The sequence below is a fragment of the Pinus tabuliformis genome, chromosome 9 (assembly GCF_031772625.1).
Source record: "Pinus tabuliformis cultivar Carrire ecotype Pingquan chromosome 9, CPIR1, whole genome shotgun sequence".
Lineage (NCBI taxonomy): Eukaryota > Viridiplantae > Streptophyta > Pinopsida > Pinales > Pinaceae > Pinus > Pinus tabuliformis.
The window spans coordinates 2020205513-2020221237 of record NC_142307.1 but is presented as its reverse complement, the minus strand read 5'-3'; the positions used below and the strand labels follow the sequence as shown (position 1 = coordinate 2020221237).

The following is a 15725-nucleotide window of genomic DNA, read 5'->3' as shown; positions in this document are numbered from 1 at the left end:
GACTAGTGCCCAGTACATTCAGCAATAGAGTCCAGTACATTCAACAATGGAGTCTTGCGATGCTTAAGATAAGATAAGACGTCTTCCAAGGGGGCTCGAAATTGATGCCCTAGGTAACAATTTCAAACATTTATCCTCTTCAAGATATAATGGAGTTTCATGAAGAATCAAAGACATTCATTCACTAGGAACATTCATTACATGCCTTACATTGGATAACATATGCAATACTCTATTTGAAAAACTTTCCAAATTTAATCTTCAATAATTAGGGCACAAATTCACATATTCTAGAGCAACAATTGCATGGCAAAGAAACAACAAGGTATACTATACATGGTTGTTATGTTTGCAAAGCAGGTTGGTATGCTTGTTGGTTTTGGGTGCAAGGTATGCTTACGTACATGTTTTGTATTGTGAAAATTTCATCTATTGCAACAACTGGAAATTATTTTTCTAATTGTTAATTTAATTTAACAATTTATTTGTCCACACAATGAATGAATAATTCTCTACTACAATTTTCACAAATAAACCGCGAAAGAAAATAGCATTGGCAATTGAGAAAATTCTAGCGTACACAATAAAAAATGACAATTATTTTTGGACAAACGTCTCCGGGAAACCCCAACTTGGAAAAACCGGTGCAGCAGATGAGGGTTTTATTGTTATGCAGTAGTGAAATCTAAGTACAATCTATGGATGCCCAACTAGAAATCTAAACAACGAGAAAATTTGGCCAAAATTATGTTACGAAATTACCCTTCTTCCACAAGCAACCCCGACACAACTTTCCTTCAAAAAATCGTCCTCCTGTACCCTTTGCGTCAGCCTTTGCCTAGTGCTTGTGCAGGTCCTATGACGTCTAACTTATGAATTGCCTCTGATGAAGTCGTTCTGCCTGTCTTCGCTGAGGAAATCGCTTCTTCGGCACTCTAGAACCTTTGTCCATTCTCTGGAACTGAAAACAATTTTTCCTCCAACTAAATTGAGTTGCTCTTCTGAAGCAATTGCACAGTCCTCTGACACTACCTCACTAGGAATAACTTGACCTCCTTGCTGCTGCCTCTCTGGATATGGAAAATTTCCTCTAGATCACTGTCTCTGCCCCTCCTTGTCTCTGCTTTGATCTCTGGCTCTCTGGCAACTGCTGCTGCTCTCTGGAAATCGAACTGCTAAAGTGTATTCTCCATCACCACATCGATCCTTCTTAAATCTTCTTGTTGGGACTCCAACGACCAAGATTAAATCTTAATCGATGGCTTAGATCATTTCTGGATCGATCTGTATGAGTTTCTAGACTCTTCTCACCTTGACATAATTAATTTTGATTAATTAACCAATTTTCCTAAGTTTAGACTTAGAAAACATTAAAAAATAGGTAGTCATCTCTCGGTGGAATTTCCAGAAATGATTTTTGAATTTTGGAGATCTCATCCATTCTAGCCTCTCCACCAAATTTCGTGGCTAGAACACATCTGATGCTACAAAAACTAACACTCCCTCTTAGCGGGGAATATGTTCTCTCTAGCGCTGCACATCCTGCCACAACACCTTGTCTCTGTATCACCTCCTGTCACGCTGCTGATGTCTGGCCATATTGCTCACCAACCACTGCGCAACTCTGATGCTGCATCTGTGTTGTTGTTGACACTGCCATACTGCTACCAACTCTACATATGCATTGCAACTAACTTTGATTTGTTGTTGCTGCAACTGCAACTACTGCAACTGAGAATCATCCAAAACACTAAATCATTTGTGTCTAGTATGATGCATCTGTCTCTCGAGTCTCTCACTGCTACTAGCATCTGCACTGTCACTTAAGACTCTGCGCTACTGCCAACTCTGCACTGAGCCACTTGCTCTGCTGTTAACATTGCACTATGCTCCTCAACATCTAACTGCTACTAGTCTGCAACTGTTACTCTAGTATTGATTGCATCTACTGCCACTGATCCATCTTGCTACTGAATGTTGTGAGCCCCTGTAGCCAGGTAATGATCCATGAGGTGGACTCCTCAAGGACCTTGCCCAATCTTTGTAGTTCTCTGGGGCTACAACACCAAATCACCCCACCTCACTCCTGGAGGTATATCTGCGAACATCGCAAAATATTCCCCCAACCTGTAGGACAACCAGCATGTGCTCCTACGCTGCCTGGTCCTGCTTCTCCTGCTTGTCCTTCTTGAGAGGACACTAGGTACTGTAGTGGCCAAACTCGCCAATCTTGATGCACTTGACCTTAAATAGGTCCTTCTTTTTCTTCTTCTGCTTCCCCTGCCCCTGACTGAGACCCTTTGATGCAAGGGCCACATTCTCCTCCTCCTTCACACTCTTTGATCTGCTGCTACCACTGCCACTGATGGCTCTCTTTAATAGAGCTCACCTCAACTCATCCTGCTGCAAATCGGCTCACATCCTGCACCATCTAGATAGCATGTCTCTGTGCAATATACTTTGGACGAAGACATGCCAATCCTCCAAGACACTGTTTAGTGTGAATCGTACTAGCTCTGATAGTTGAGGTGTTGCCGCAACAACTGCAAGCTAATCTCGAACCTCTTGAATCCTAGTGAGGAAGGGATCTATGCCTTCTCCCTTATGCATCCTGATGCATCCGAGCTTTTCTTCTAGGAACATATTCCGCTGCTTGAATGTACTCTAATATAGCGTGGAGAGAGCTTCCCACATCTCTCTGGCTGTACCTTTGTCTGCCACATGTGAGACTATATGATCTTGGACTCCATCCAAGATCAACCGCTTCACCCTCGCCATCTCCTTCTTGTATTCTTTGAGCTAATACGCATCCTGGGGAATGGTCACCACATTATCAGTGTAGGCTTTTAGGCCATATTCATTTAGAAGGAGGGATATCCTAGCCTTCTAAATGACATAGTTGGAAGCTCCATCCAACCGATCTTGATCCGTAAGCCCTGTTGTGGCCGTACTTGAATCTGATTTGAAAATCCCCTCTTCCTTTGCTCGACTACTGCTCTGTTACTTGCATTCCCTCTTGGAATGCGTAGATCTGCTAGCTGCTACTGCCAATTTGCCTGGAAAAATCGAACTGCTGAGACTCTAAGTTCCCTAAAGAGAAATTTTCCCTTTGCTGTTTGCGCTTTTCTCTTCCACCCAACGTTGGTTCTGCTACTGCAAAACCCTCTGCGTCCAACCAAGGAATCTGCTCAGTGAAAATCAAAGTTGTTGCTGCTCCCTCTAACTACTGGAATCACTATCTCGGGCAACTCCACTTTTCTGCAACCTTGCAACTGAAAATAGAATTCTTGCCCCAAAACTTCGGCTTGCCTGTCAATGAACTATGCAACCTCTAGGAATTTCGGCCTACTGCTCCCTCTGAGCAGCAAAATTCTTTCCTCCACTTCTGAGCTTCCTGGATGATCACTCACGCCCTGATACCATGTGAACATTTCATCTATTGCAACAACTAGAGATTATTCTTCTAATTGTTAATTTAATTTACCAATTTATTTGTCCACCCAAACAACGAATAATTCTCTATTGCAATTTTCACAAATAAACTACGGAAGAAAATAGCGTTGGAAATTGAGAAAATTCTAGCACACACAATAAAAAATGACAATTATTTTTGGACAAATGTCCCGGGAAAAAACCCAACTTTGGAAAACGGGTGCAGAAGATGAGGGTTTTATTGTTATGCAATAGTGAAATCTGAGTACAATCTATGGATGCTCAACTGGCAATCCAAACAACAAGAAAATCTGGCCAAAATTATGTAAGGGAATTACCCTTCTTCCACAAGCAACCCCGACACAACTTTCCTGTAGAAAACTTGTCCTCCTGGACCCTCTGTGCAATGCTTGCATAGGCCCTATGACGTCTAGCCTCTGATGAAGTTGTTTTGTTTGTCTCTGTTAAGGAAATCGTTTCTCCGACACTCTAGAGCTGAAAATGATTTTTCCTTCAACTAAATCAAGTTGCTAAAGCAACTGCGCAGTCTTTTGCACTGCCTCACTGGGAATAACTCAGCCTCCTTGCTGCTGCCTCTCCGGATCTGGAAAACTTCCTTCAAATCACTGTCTCGACTTTGATCTCTGGCTCTCTGGCAACTGCTGTTGCTCACTGGAAATCGATCTACCAAGGAAATCGAACTGCTGAAGTGTATTATCCATCACCACATCGATCCTTCTTATATCTTCTTGTTGGGACTCCAACGACCAAGATTAAATCTTAATCGACGGCTCATATCATTTCTGGATCGATCCGTGTGAGTTTCTAGACTATTCTGACCTTAACTCAATTAATTCTGATTAATTGACGAGTTTTCCTAAGTTTAAACTTATGAAACATTAAAATAAGTTGATAATCTAATTAAGTCATCTCTAGGTGGATTTTCTAGAAACGATTTCTGGGTTTTGGAGATATCATGCATTCTAGCCTCTCCAACAAATTTCGTGGCTAGAACACATCCAATGCTACAAAAACTAGCATGTATAAGGTTGATTTGAAGATTGGTTTGTTGGAGAAAATTGTTGTGATGCAAGACAAGACTCCATGACAGCAAAGGCAAGGCAAGACTCCATGACAGGAAAGGCAAGGCAAGACTCCATGACAACAAAGGCAATGTTGCTGAGACAATGACACGAAGATGTTGTGATGCACATCCAAGGCAAAGGCAAAGATGTTGCAGAGATTTTTTGTGATGCATTAATGGCAAATTAACTATTGATCATGAGGAATGAATGCTTAATTATTTAGTCATATGTTATTCCTATAATGTTACATGATGTTGGCATTATGTTGATGAATTTAATCATTACATGTGGATTAAAAAATAATATTGGGTGGAGCATTTATTTTTGTGTTCTAATATTCAAAATATGAAGAATTTGGGAACAAATGAGTGGAAGGCAAAGAGTCAACCCTGTTCACTTCATATTCTTATGTGGTATACAAACAGCCAACAAACTATCTCTATAAAAGATGTGATTTTGGAAGGCAAGAAAAAAGTTACAGAGATAGAGAATGTGTGAGAGCTGATTGAGGTGTTATGCATTAGTTACCGACACATATGAAGCTTATATGAGGCAGATTTGAAGGGAAGAAGAGACAGAGATGAAGATGGAGATATGCATAATTGATGACTAGGCAAACCAACATATTGTTGATTCTTGTTTGCATTAGGGGATTGTAGTCTCCTTTCAAGTAATCGCTTGATAAATATAAGGTTGGAGCCTGTTGTGGCAGAAGCCTCCTGCCGGTTGTAGTCTACAGAAAATGTATGGGAGTCGAAGCTTCCTTGCATGTTGCAGCTTGCAGAAAATTGAGGTAGCAGCTTCTTGTAGATTGGAGCCTACAGAAAATCAGATGTAATAAGGGAGTAGGAGCTTGCCTTTGCATCACAACAATAACAAAAATTGTGGTTTTCTCCCTTTATGGGTTTCCACTTATATCTGGTGTCCATACGTGTTGTTATTATGTGCCGATATGATGTTTTGGTCTGTTTATTACTTTCTGTTCACATATATTTAATCTGCGGGTCATTATTTGTTAAGCTGCTCATTTGATGTTTCAGTTAATGTGTAAAAAAAAGAATTTTACCCCTCCCCCCTCCCTCTCTCAGTTTAGTCAAGTTTCCATACATAAATTGCTATAAACGATCACAAAGAAAATGACAAAGGCTTTTGACAATGCAACACCAAAAACTTCTAAATCTGACAAAACTATTAAAAATGACAATTTAACAGAGAAAGATGAATAGAAACTTACCTGTTTTGTATAAGAACCTGCTAGAAAGAAATTTTGAACAGGAGTCTTCTGATCTGGCCTGAAAAGATCCATCCCAGGAGCTTCACGATAAAGAGATTGTCCAATTTTTACAACAGAAGACCAGGTCATCTCCAATCCTTGTGCTGATGGAAAGAGGGACAACACCTGTGACAAGGGCAGGGTCTTATGTTTATCTATATAAATGTACACAAATTTGTTTCATTTCTTATCCTCCATGTAATTTAAGATCATAATTATAATTGAGAATTTGAAACAAATTTGAAAACAACTATCAGCCAGGGGCAGTACGTCATGCCTGATATTACAAAATTAAGAATAGGAAAAACTATGTAAATAAGTGTATAACAAAATAACAAGACAAACAAAAACACACTTTTGCATTCCATATCTTTATGTAATGAGTGGACACAGCATATCATTGTCAACAAATATCTAGGTCAGTTGCTTTCTCAGACAAACCATGACTGTGACATCACTTTCAAGTTTGTAGCACAGCAAAACAGGTGCATTGTATATACTCACAATATTTTGACCCAGTGGATGGGCAGTTACATGGCTATAAAGCAACTGAATGCAAGGATCTGGATAGTTATAAGAAAAACAGCAGTGCTGGACATAAACTGGGACAGGAACAGAAAGGTAATGTACATGATAAAAAAACGAAAAACAAAAAAATAATACAGAATGTAGCAAGTCTTAACCATCTGAAATAAAGTTTGAATAGTCCACCATGTCTAAAGATTTATTTGTTCCATTTAATATACTCTTCCACATTTTGATTTGCTGTTTGCAAATATTTTTCTTTGAATATAAAACATATTTTTCCAAAAAAAAACAATGTTCCACCAAGACTCCGGTGCGGGGAGACGCGGGTGCGGGGAGACGCACAGGGGGGACGTGTGGGAGTACCCTCAAATTTTAGGGAAATTTCGGGGGTGCGGGGAGTCGTCGAGGTATATATATATATATAAAATTCAAGTTGATATTCATTGTTCATTGTTCAATAATGAAAGCATAAAAATATTAAATAGACAATTGAAATTTGAGTCATTGATCCATCCTCATCATTCATTTTAATACATACATCATTCATATGACATACTCAAGTGACAAGTCTCATTATTGAATTAATTATTATTCATACATACCATGAGATTCGAAAAACAAAAATAAAAATCAATAATAAAATATTCAAATACATTGATCGATAACTCATTCAAATCAGCATTGCGTGGAAATGGAAATGACTTTGGGTTGAAATGAAGTGAGCTTTTAACTTTAAGTTTTGCCTTTCATGTCTTTTAGGTTTAGGTTTCTAAGTTTTAGTTATTTAGTTTTAATTTTAAATTTTTTTTAGACAAAAAAAATTAATGGTTTTGATTTTTGGTCTTATTAGACAAATTTAAAGGGGGACGCCCAGGCGCACCCAGTCTAGACTCCCACACTGAAGGGGACGCCCAGAAGCACCCTTTTTGGGGAGTCTAGACTTAAAGGGGGACGCCCAGAAGCACCCTTTTTGGGGAGTCGTTCTAGACTCCCACACTGGGGAAACGCACCCCCTTGCGTCTCCCCAAGACTCCCAAAAAGGGTGCGTGAAACGCAAGAGATGGGGTGCGAGGGGTGCGCGCACCCAAACGCGTCCCCGTGGAACACTGAAAAAAAATGGTATTAAACCATCTAGTCAAGGGACCTAAATTGATTTTCGATAATGACTTTGGCAGGATTGCAACAAATTGAAGAATAGAAAGAACAACAGCATTAGAAATATTGAATGAGATGAAATGGGCACGTATCTGAAACCTGAAACTGAATATTACAACATGATCATTATGAGCTACACCAACAACCAAAGTCGTCAAACTTGCACTTGGTGTTAACCCCAAGGGGGTAACTACCTTAGAGGCACTCTCAGAAGGATGTGTTGTTGCTGATAACATGAGCCCTCTTGCTCAAACTCTCCAGACTCAGCAATTCTCTCATTTTCTCCTTCAAATACAGTGTTGTGCTAGCTCAACAGTGATGTTTCAGATGCTCCACCCCACCTCTCATATTGAAAGATAAACATATGGATGGGATGGTACAGTTTGTTACAGCATTTTCTACTTTGATTTACCATGTATTGGTATTCTTGCTTGGATGTGGTGCTATAACATCTTGGTCTTGCTCTGAAAGTGGTAAACTCTAATGAAATCTGATAACACTTCATAACATTATACTACATAGTTTTATTCTTTGCCTCATTGTATGATAGGAGACATGGTTCTCTTTTAGAAGTGTTGTCATTTCTCAAGTCAGCTTATACTACTGGGAAAATAGTTTAGGTAACATCTTACACATCCCCAATCATATTTATCACTTTCCACTCCCCCCCCTCCGCTCCCCTCCCCGAGCCCCTTTAACTCCATCCCATTCATAAAAAACTATCTCCTTTCATATTTGACATATCAAAGGTCAACAAAAAGGTCTAAATGAAGAAAAGCCTAAGTCATTAAAGCCAAAAAAGGTTAGAGGTGGAGAGCCAATAAAGTTAAAAGCCAATAAAATGTAAAGCTTGAGGGAATGCCCGATGAGGCAATTACCCCTAGTCCCATGCCTGTCTATGAATATCTAAAGAAAAAGTGTCTTGTTCAATGAAATGAAGACTTAAAGAAAAAAGAAAAGGGGTAGTAAGAAACAGTGCCAAGGAAAGGCAACTCAATGATAAGCCCCCTCCTTAAAGGCTGCTATTGAAAGCTAGATCAAATATAAGATCTCTGCATCATTGCTTGAATTTCAGTGTCATCACATCAAGTTTTTTCCTTCTCCTTTCATAATTTTCCATCACTTCACTTATTTTGACTTATGGACTTCGAAAACACGCTTTGTTCTACAACTTTACACATGCATTAGGGTTAATTGTTGTTCCCCCATGGTAAAACTTAGGCAAATTTTAAATTTTTAAAACTAACATTTGTTATGTTGTGTTAGAAGAAATGACTAAGGGTATGCCACCTCATGGCACATCAAGAAGTTGGACCCACCACAAATGGGCGCCTTGCATTGGGATCTGTGTACCATGCCTTGGAATCTATGACACTCCATTGGGATCCATGATGCTATATTGAGATCTATTTAATTCATTGAGATACTTGCCATTGCATTGGGATATTTGACAATGCATTGGGTGACAACAATGGTGCCACATCATCACAAATAACACATGGACAATTCAAAGATGGCTCCCTTGCCTAGTTGGACAGCTTATCATCACCCATGCATTATTATTCTCTACTTGGACAACATGTGGAAGTTTGTTGAGGCATTTGAGGATTCCTAAGAGGTAGTTACACAGGGTCATAGGTTATTACCAGTGAAGCACCACTCGTATAAGACCTTTGAGTACCCGCGGGTCTTGGCGGGTTTTATGCCAAGCCGGGTCACTCGCATAGAGCCCGCGTTTAAGACCAGGACTCGACACATCCCTTACATACTCCTACATGATGTTCTTTCAGTTTAGGTATTCCATCTACTATGGAACTTAGAGTTGGAAGGATTTTGAAATGTAGATGACCAAATCTTCTATGCCAGAGTTCACATGGGCTAATTTCAATGTGAACCAAAGCTTGTGCTAGAGGAGATATCAACCTGTAAAGTCTTCCTTCTCGGATGCCAATTACTCTAGCATTCTCTATGCTTGAGTTTTTACTCCATACTACAACTTTTCCATCAATGAAAGCTACTCTATCACCCTTATCTTCTAGACTTGAAATGGAAAGTAAGTTCTTATGCAAACCTGGAACAAATAGGATGTTGCTGCCATTCTCCAACTCTATAGAGGTTGATCCAATACCTCTCACGGGATAGCTTTTGTTATCTCCAAGTTCCACTGAGTAAGAAGATTTTCCCTTTGATAAAGTCTTCAATTGTTTGTGATGACCTGTCATGTGCCTAGATGCACCACTATCAATTACCCAAATGCTCTTGTCTTGGAATGTGCCAGTGAGTGCCGAGAAGAGACCTTCATCCTTTTCCTTGATTACTTCCTTCTTTGTAGAGAATAAGAGGCTCCATGCTTCCTTGATGTCTTTCTTGAGATAGCTTGCTACCTTTGAACACTTCTTGATGAACTTCTTCAATGTAGTGGAGATCTTCATGATGCCCTTAGCCAACCTTAACTCTGATACGATAATTCAATAGGGAAATGATTATAATTAATTCTCTTTACTTGATAATTTCTTTTTCCTTATTATTATATGTGTGAATCATCAAACAACTACCAAAACAAGAAGAACAATGACACAGTATATAGGTTGTTAGCCAGGGCCAAAACCTCTCCTCTTGAGAGGAAAACCCTTAAATCTCTTCCCTTCCTTATATATTCTTCAATTGACGAATTCCATGACCTTAAGACTGATACTAATACCCTCCAAGACCAAGACCAACCTCTTCGGATGATGTTCCAACTTCGATCTAATCAAACCCAGTGAAATCTCTTCCATTATGGAAGAGATCTAACACCTTTTTGACTTCGTGCTGCAAGATTTTCGGCCACCTACTGCAAATCTGAAATTTCGGCCTCCCTGCAACTGCTGCTGCCACACGTGGGAACTTCGATCTTCTTCTAGAGCCCTCCTCTGACCTTAGCTTGCCTTTCCCTGACTTTTGGAGCTTGAGAGTGACCCTTGGTGACCTTCGCTTGACCTCTTTGCCTCCTTTTCTCCAAGATCAAACTTGTAGATGGATGCCCTAGGTCTGCTGCAGAAACCCTAGTCCTCTTTAGCATGTGTGAGAGAAAGATAGTCCAAAGACAAGTCTCCTTCGTCTTCCTTCTTCTTCGTTGCCTCTTACTTCCTCTTCCTTCGCTAGAATGAGTGGTGAGTTAGTGTGCTTCAAGAAGGACGAGTCCTATTCTATTTATAGGTTCTTCAAGGGTGGATGTGGCTCTTTCTTCACGCCGACTTGCCAGTTGCCAAGCCGACCTGGTCTTGGAGGGTATTTCGACACTTTTAAAGACAAAAATAATTTTCTTTATAAGTTACAATGTGCTCAGTGGGGTCTTCAACTTATGACAATAACTCTTTTGACTTCTTGACCTAGGACAAACCCTAGAAGCACTCAATGGGCGCTTGACCTATAAAATTAAAGACCTTAAGCATGAAACCCATGCTCCAAAATAATAATAATTTTCTTTCATTTCATAATTTACAAGAATCAAAAATACATTTCATACTTATGAAGACCGAACCTAGTTACACAATTTTAAACAAATGGAAAAAAATACCATGAACTGAACCCCAAAGTCTTTCTATTATGATATAGAAATGTTCCTATCAGAGCAATAGCTCAATACAAGCTTTACAAAATTTACATCATCCAAAGATATTCAATAGAAGCAAAATGACTCCTTTATATAAAGAAACCCTTCCAAGTGGAAAATAACGAATAGTTGGCTTGATCCTTGTCAAAATAATCTCGATTGTTAAAAATAGCTTGATGATTTTTTAATCTCCATCGTCGAATTTTTTATTTTGAGGAAAAATTTGAAATTTTCTTAAAATATCCTTTTTTCCCTTGGTGAGGGACCTCCAAAAATTGACTTTCCTTTGACCTAGGTATCTTTGATTATTTTCCACTTGGATATAAATTAATTTCTCTATAATTACTTTTACTTAAAATTAATTAATTTTCTGGCTTAGGATTTTAATTTAATTTAGCCAAAATAGTTAATTAATTGATATTAGAGGGGATTAATAATTTTTGCACCCTCAAATATTTTAGCCATAGTGTCTAATTATGAGGGACCATGCACTAAATTATTTTTTACATCAAGATATTATTGTAATTCAACCCTCAAAGGGGGATACACCTTTACACAGACCCTCAATGATTTACCCAATTTTGCGACACAATATGATCTAGTATAGACTGAGTGGTTTATAATAAAATAATTTAACCAAATGTGTTTAAATTATTTCCAACACACTTTTACAAAGACTCAATATAACACTAGGACTCACCTAAAACCTTGTCAAGGGATTCCACCCTAGTTTTGAGATTTAAGTTGGAAGAAAAACTCTGCCGATTATCTGTGTTTAAAAATACACATAATTCGGGGAGGTTAAGAAACTTCTCAGGATGAAATCCGTTGCGAAAATCAAAGTCTTACCTAGGTGTTGTTACATAAATAAACGGTCATACTAGCACCATTTACAATATAACTTGCAGAAATTGGGTTTACAATGATAAAACTGTGATCGCTGATGAATCTGAATTTTGAAAAAATTTCTTCATGTCTTTGCATCCTGCTTCCTTGGGCTGTTGAAAAAGTGTGATCAACAAGACCTCCTTTAAGGCCCTTTGGTTTATAGGAAGGGCACTACTTGAGAAGCCTTGATTGAGATAGAATGTTCCATTTTCCCTATACCATACTTAACACTTTCCATGCCACATTACAAGCCCTATGTCTCACCTCCATTCTTCGGGTTCAACTTGTCATTGGTTCTTTGGGATTTGGCATTCATATGTTCACATAACTAGAGTAGGGCTGAAAACTTTGCCTTAGGACTTTGATGCAATGAAAAGAAAGTAAAAGAATATCATGATCACAACAAAACAAAAGAAAGAAAATCAAAATGCAAAAGATGATAAGGACATAAAAATTAGCATGTGAGCAAAATTGTAGCACGAACTCTACCTCACTCACATGGCCATCATTCAATTCCTGAGCACATGATGCTCCATTACATCAAAAAGGAACCCTTGCATGTCCCAACCTTGATGAACAATAAACTGACTCATCTTAAGGGGTAATAAAATTGCTACATCATAAAGAGCAAGCTCTAACCCTTGAGCCATAAGCGGTAATACAAGAAATAATCAAGAAGTAAAAGGCACACAAGAGGGTTGGAAAAATCAGTTTGAGTTGGTAATTCATGCATCCACAAATACTCCCTCCTCACATCCATACATTCAAGATGTGGACAACCCCACCAACTAGTCCCTTTGACCATGGCTCTTGACGATGAAGTCTTCTCCCCTTCGTTACCACATTATTATAAACTAACATCTATCAACTGAGGGGTGGACCTGTTATCGCTCAAACTAGTAGGGGGGCTAAGAGGGACTCCTCAAGGGACAACTATTGGATCAAGGGAAACAATGGAGACTTAGCCCACTGTCACCTCAGCTAAGACTCGCTATTCTTTACAGACATTCACTGATGGGAGGAGACCCAGTATATGGAAAGTCACTTGTGAAGGATGAATCAACAAATGGATATGAACTGACCTTAATGATCCTTTTCCTAGAAGGGGGTTACGAATGGAGCTTGCTTGCTCTTCAAGCAAGGTACAAAGCTTTCTAGGAGGAGGTGAGGATTTAAGGGCTAGGTTTAAGGAATGTGTCATGCAAAGGAGTTTCCCAATCCCTAAAATCCTTATTAAACTTGGTTTCCAAGGTGGTTCTTGAAGAATCAATTTTTTGAAGGTATGGGACCACACGGGACCAAGTAGACACAACCTAGGTTAAGGGGAGGGAGTTTAGCTTGTGAAAATTCCTAATCCTCAAGGAACCTCTACTGTAGCAAATCTAAATCTACTTCACCTACTTGATTTTAATATACATTCATCAAGTTATTCTCTGAATACTGAAGCAAATTACTCTTACAGCCTACATTACTTTAATATTTGATTACATGAAACAAAAAACTAAGCAAAGAACAAGATACATAGGACAGTTATTTTTGGACAAAATAGTCCCCGAAAAAACCCAATGCGGGAAAACCGGTGAAACAACTTTGAGGCTTTTCTATTATTAAGCAGTTATTCTAAATACAATGCAAGATGCCCTCTTGACAATCCAGTGATAGAGAAAATACAATGGTAGAAAAACTGAGTGAGTTTTACCTCACTTCACCCGATAGATTCTGGTTGATCTGGCAACAAAACTGGCTAACCCCGACTACTTCTGCATTGGCCTTGCATTAGCCCTACAGGCTCTGCGTCAGCTCTGGGCTGTCTCTTTTGCCCATTGCATCAACCTTCCCGGTTGTTTTGGCAGTTCCCCAACAGTTTTGACTTTCTACGTGGAGGACAACTTCAGCTTCTGCGCTGGCCCTTTTGGCTTTGCGTCAGGCTTGCATGGGCCCAGATTGGCCCAACGTCAGTCCTTCTAGCTATTGCGTTGCTTCCAGTAGCTTCTCTCCTCCTCTCTGTCAGTACTCCCGAACTATCCCTGCCCCTCTGCTACAATTGATCACCTAGTTCGAAATTCTCAGCTTCCTAGCCCCAGAAATCAAACTCCAGATCAATTCGTTCTCTGTGTGTGTGTTTCTAAATGAACCCCAAGCCTCCTTATACTTTTCTCGTTGAGACTTCAACGACTGAGAGTAAGTCTCTAATTAACGGCTAAGATTAAAACTTCACTTGATCTACCTTCTAGATCATTCTCACCCATATTTTGATTAATACTCATTGATATTTTAATTTTCCTACGTTTAGACTTAGGAACCCCATTAAAAATATTAATTATTTTAATAAAATACAATCCGGGTGGAATTTCAACAAATGGGTTTTGGGTTCTTTAGAACTCATGTGCCATAGCCTCTTCACCAATTTTCATGGCTAGAGCACATCCGATGACACCAAAAGCTAACATAGCCACCGATGATTATCTTAACCTAGACAAGGGGAAAGGATCGAACAAGAGTTTTCACTTAGAGGTGTCAAATTGATCCTATGAGGTACTAGCCTAGGGAACACTAGGGCAAAGTTTGATCTCAGACCTAGGGCTTGGTATATCTCACAATCCCACTGTCTGAATTTCTTCAAGTTTGGAGGAGACCTTGAGGACGCTCCAGCGCAGTAGAGGCTAGGAGATCGAACTTTTTCTATGGCTACTTTGTCAGGAAAGTGATGCCCTAGGTGACCCAAATTGGCTAGACCTAGGAAAGGGGGGAAAAACGGTAAAGAAAAGGTTTAAGGTGATCACCTTATGGTGGACTAGTAACTAATTCCTTTTGGGAATATGGACTCAGGAAGAATTATGAAGAAGGATCTTGTTTCTAGCTCAAGGAGGCTCTAAGGGCAACTTCGTCCAATGTTAGGGCAAAAAAAGAAAGTGACCTTAAAGTGTTTATACTTCGCTTGCAGATGAAGATGACTTATCAAGATAACTTCGATCTCTAGGACAATTCATTCAACAAACATGACCCATACATAGAGATATGATATATTGAAACATAATTCCACAATGAACCAGTAAATGCATGCAACAATTAGCTCTAAAATAGCGAAAATCCCATGATCAATGTATGTGACAAAGTAAAAGAAAATAGCATCAAATTTGTACTTACACGTAAGAGAATATATCCAACCATCAATATATTTGACAATAAAGAAGCTCCAAGATAAGAAAATCCAATCCAAACCAATGTGGAAAAAGTCGAAGTTGGGATTAAATCGACAAGGGTCCAGAAGTTGAAAAAGTCGTTAAAGTCGGGAGTTTTTTTAAAAAGTCGGCCAAAATTCGGCAAAATTAAAAAAATACAAAAATATTAATTTTTTTTAAAATCCCGACTTTTTCAATAAAATCCCGATTTAAAAAAAAAAAAAAAAAAAATCGTTAAAAAAACTACCTCATTCACGATTTTTTGGAAAAAGTCCCGATTTAATCCCGACTTTTTCGATTTAATCCTAACTTTTTCCACTGGGAAAAAATCGGGAAAAAAATCAGCCAGCAAAAAAAATCGCATTTTGGGGATTTAATCCCTATTTTTTCTCGACTTTTTCCACACTCTTCCAAACATCAAAATTCATCCATGCTCCAATTTGTCCTCCAAGAACGAAATGCGAAATTATCAGGAGAGAATGATCCAATCCAAGTGATGATACAAATGAATTCAAGTTTCTCCTATTTACACACTCATTAGGAATTCAAATTACGTAATTTGAGCCTACATTAGCCCATCAACTAAA

At 39.0% G+C, this 15725-nt stretch overlaps 1 protein-coding gene across 1 annotated transcript in view; it reads right to left on the bottom strand.

Moving 5' to 3' along the window:
- ZDS (zeta-carotene desaturase) overlaps positions 1 to 15725 on the bottom strand; it is a 367078-nt gene that overhangs the window by 51530 nt on the left and 299823 nt on the right. The window contains exon 13 of the mRNA XM_089439231.1: positions 5752 to 5916. Coding sequence (XP_089295357.1) covers positions 5752 to 5916 — 165 coding nt within the window. The remainder of the gene's footprint in view (positions 1 to 5751; positions 5917 to 15725) is intronic.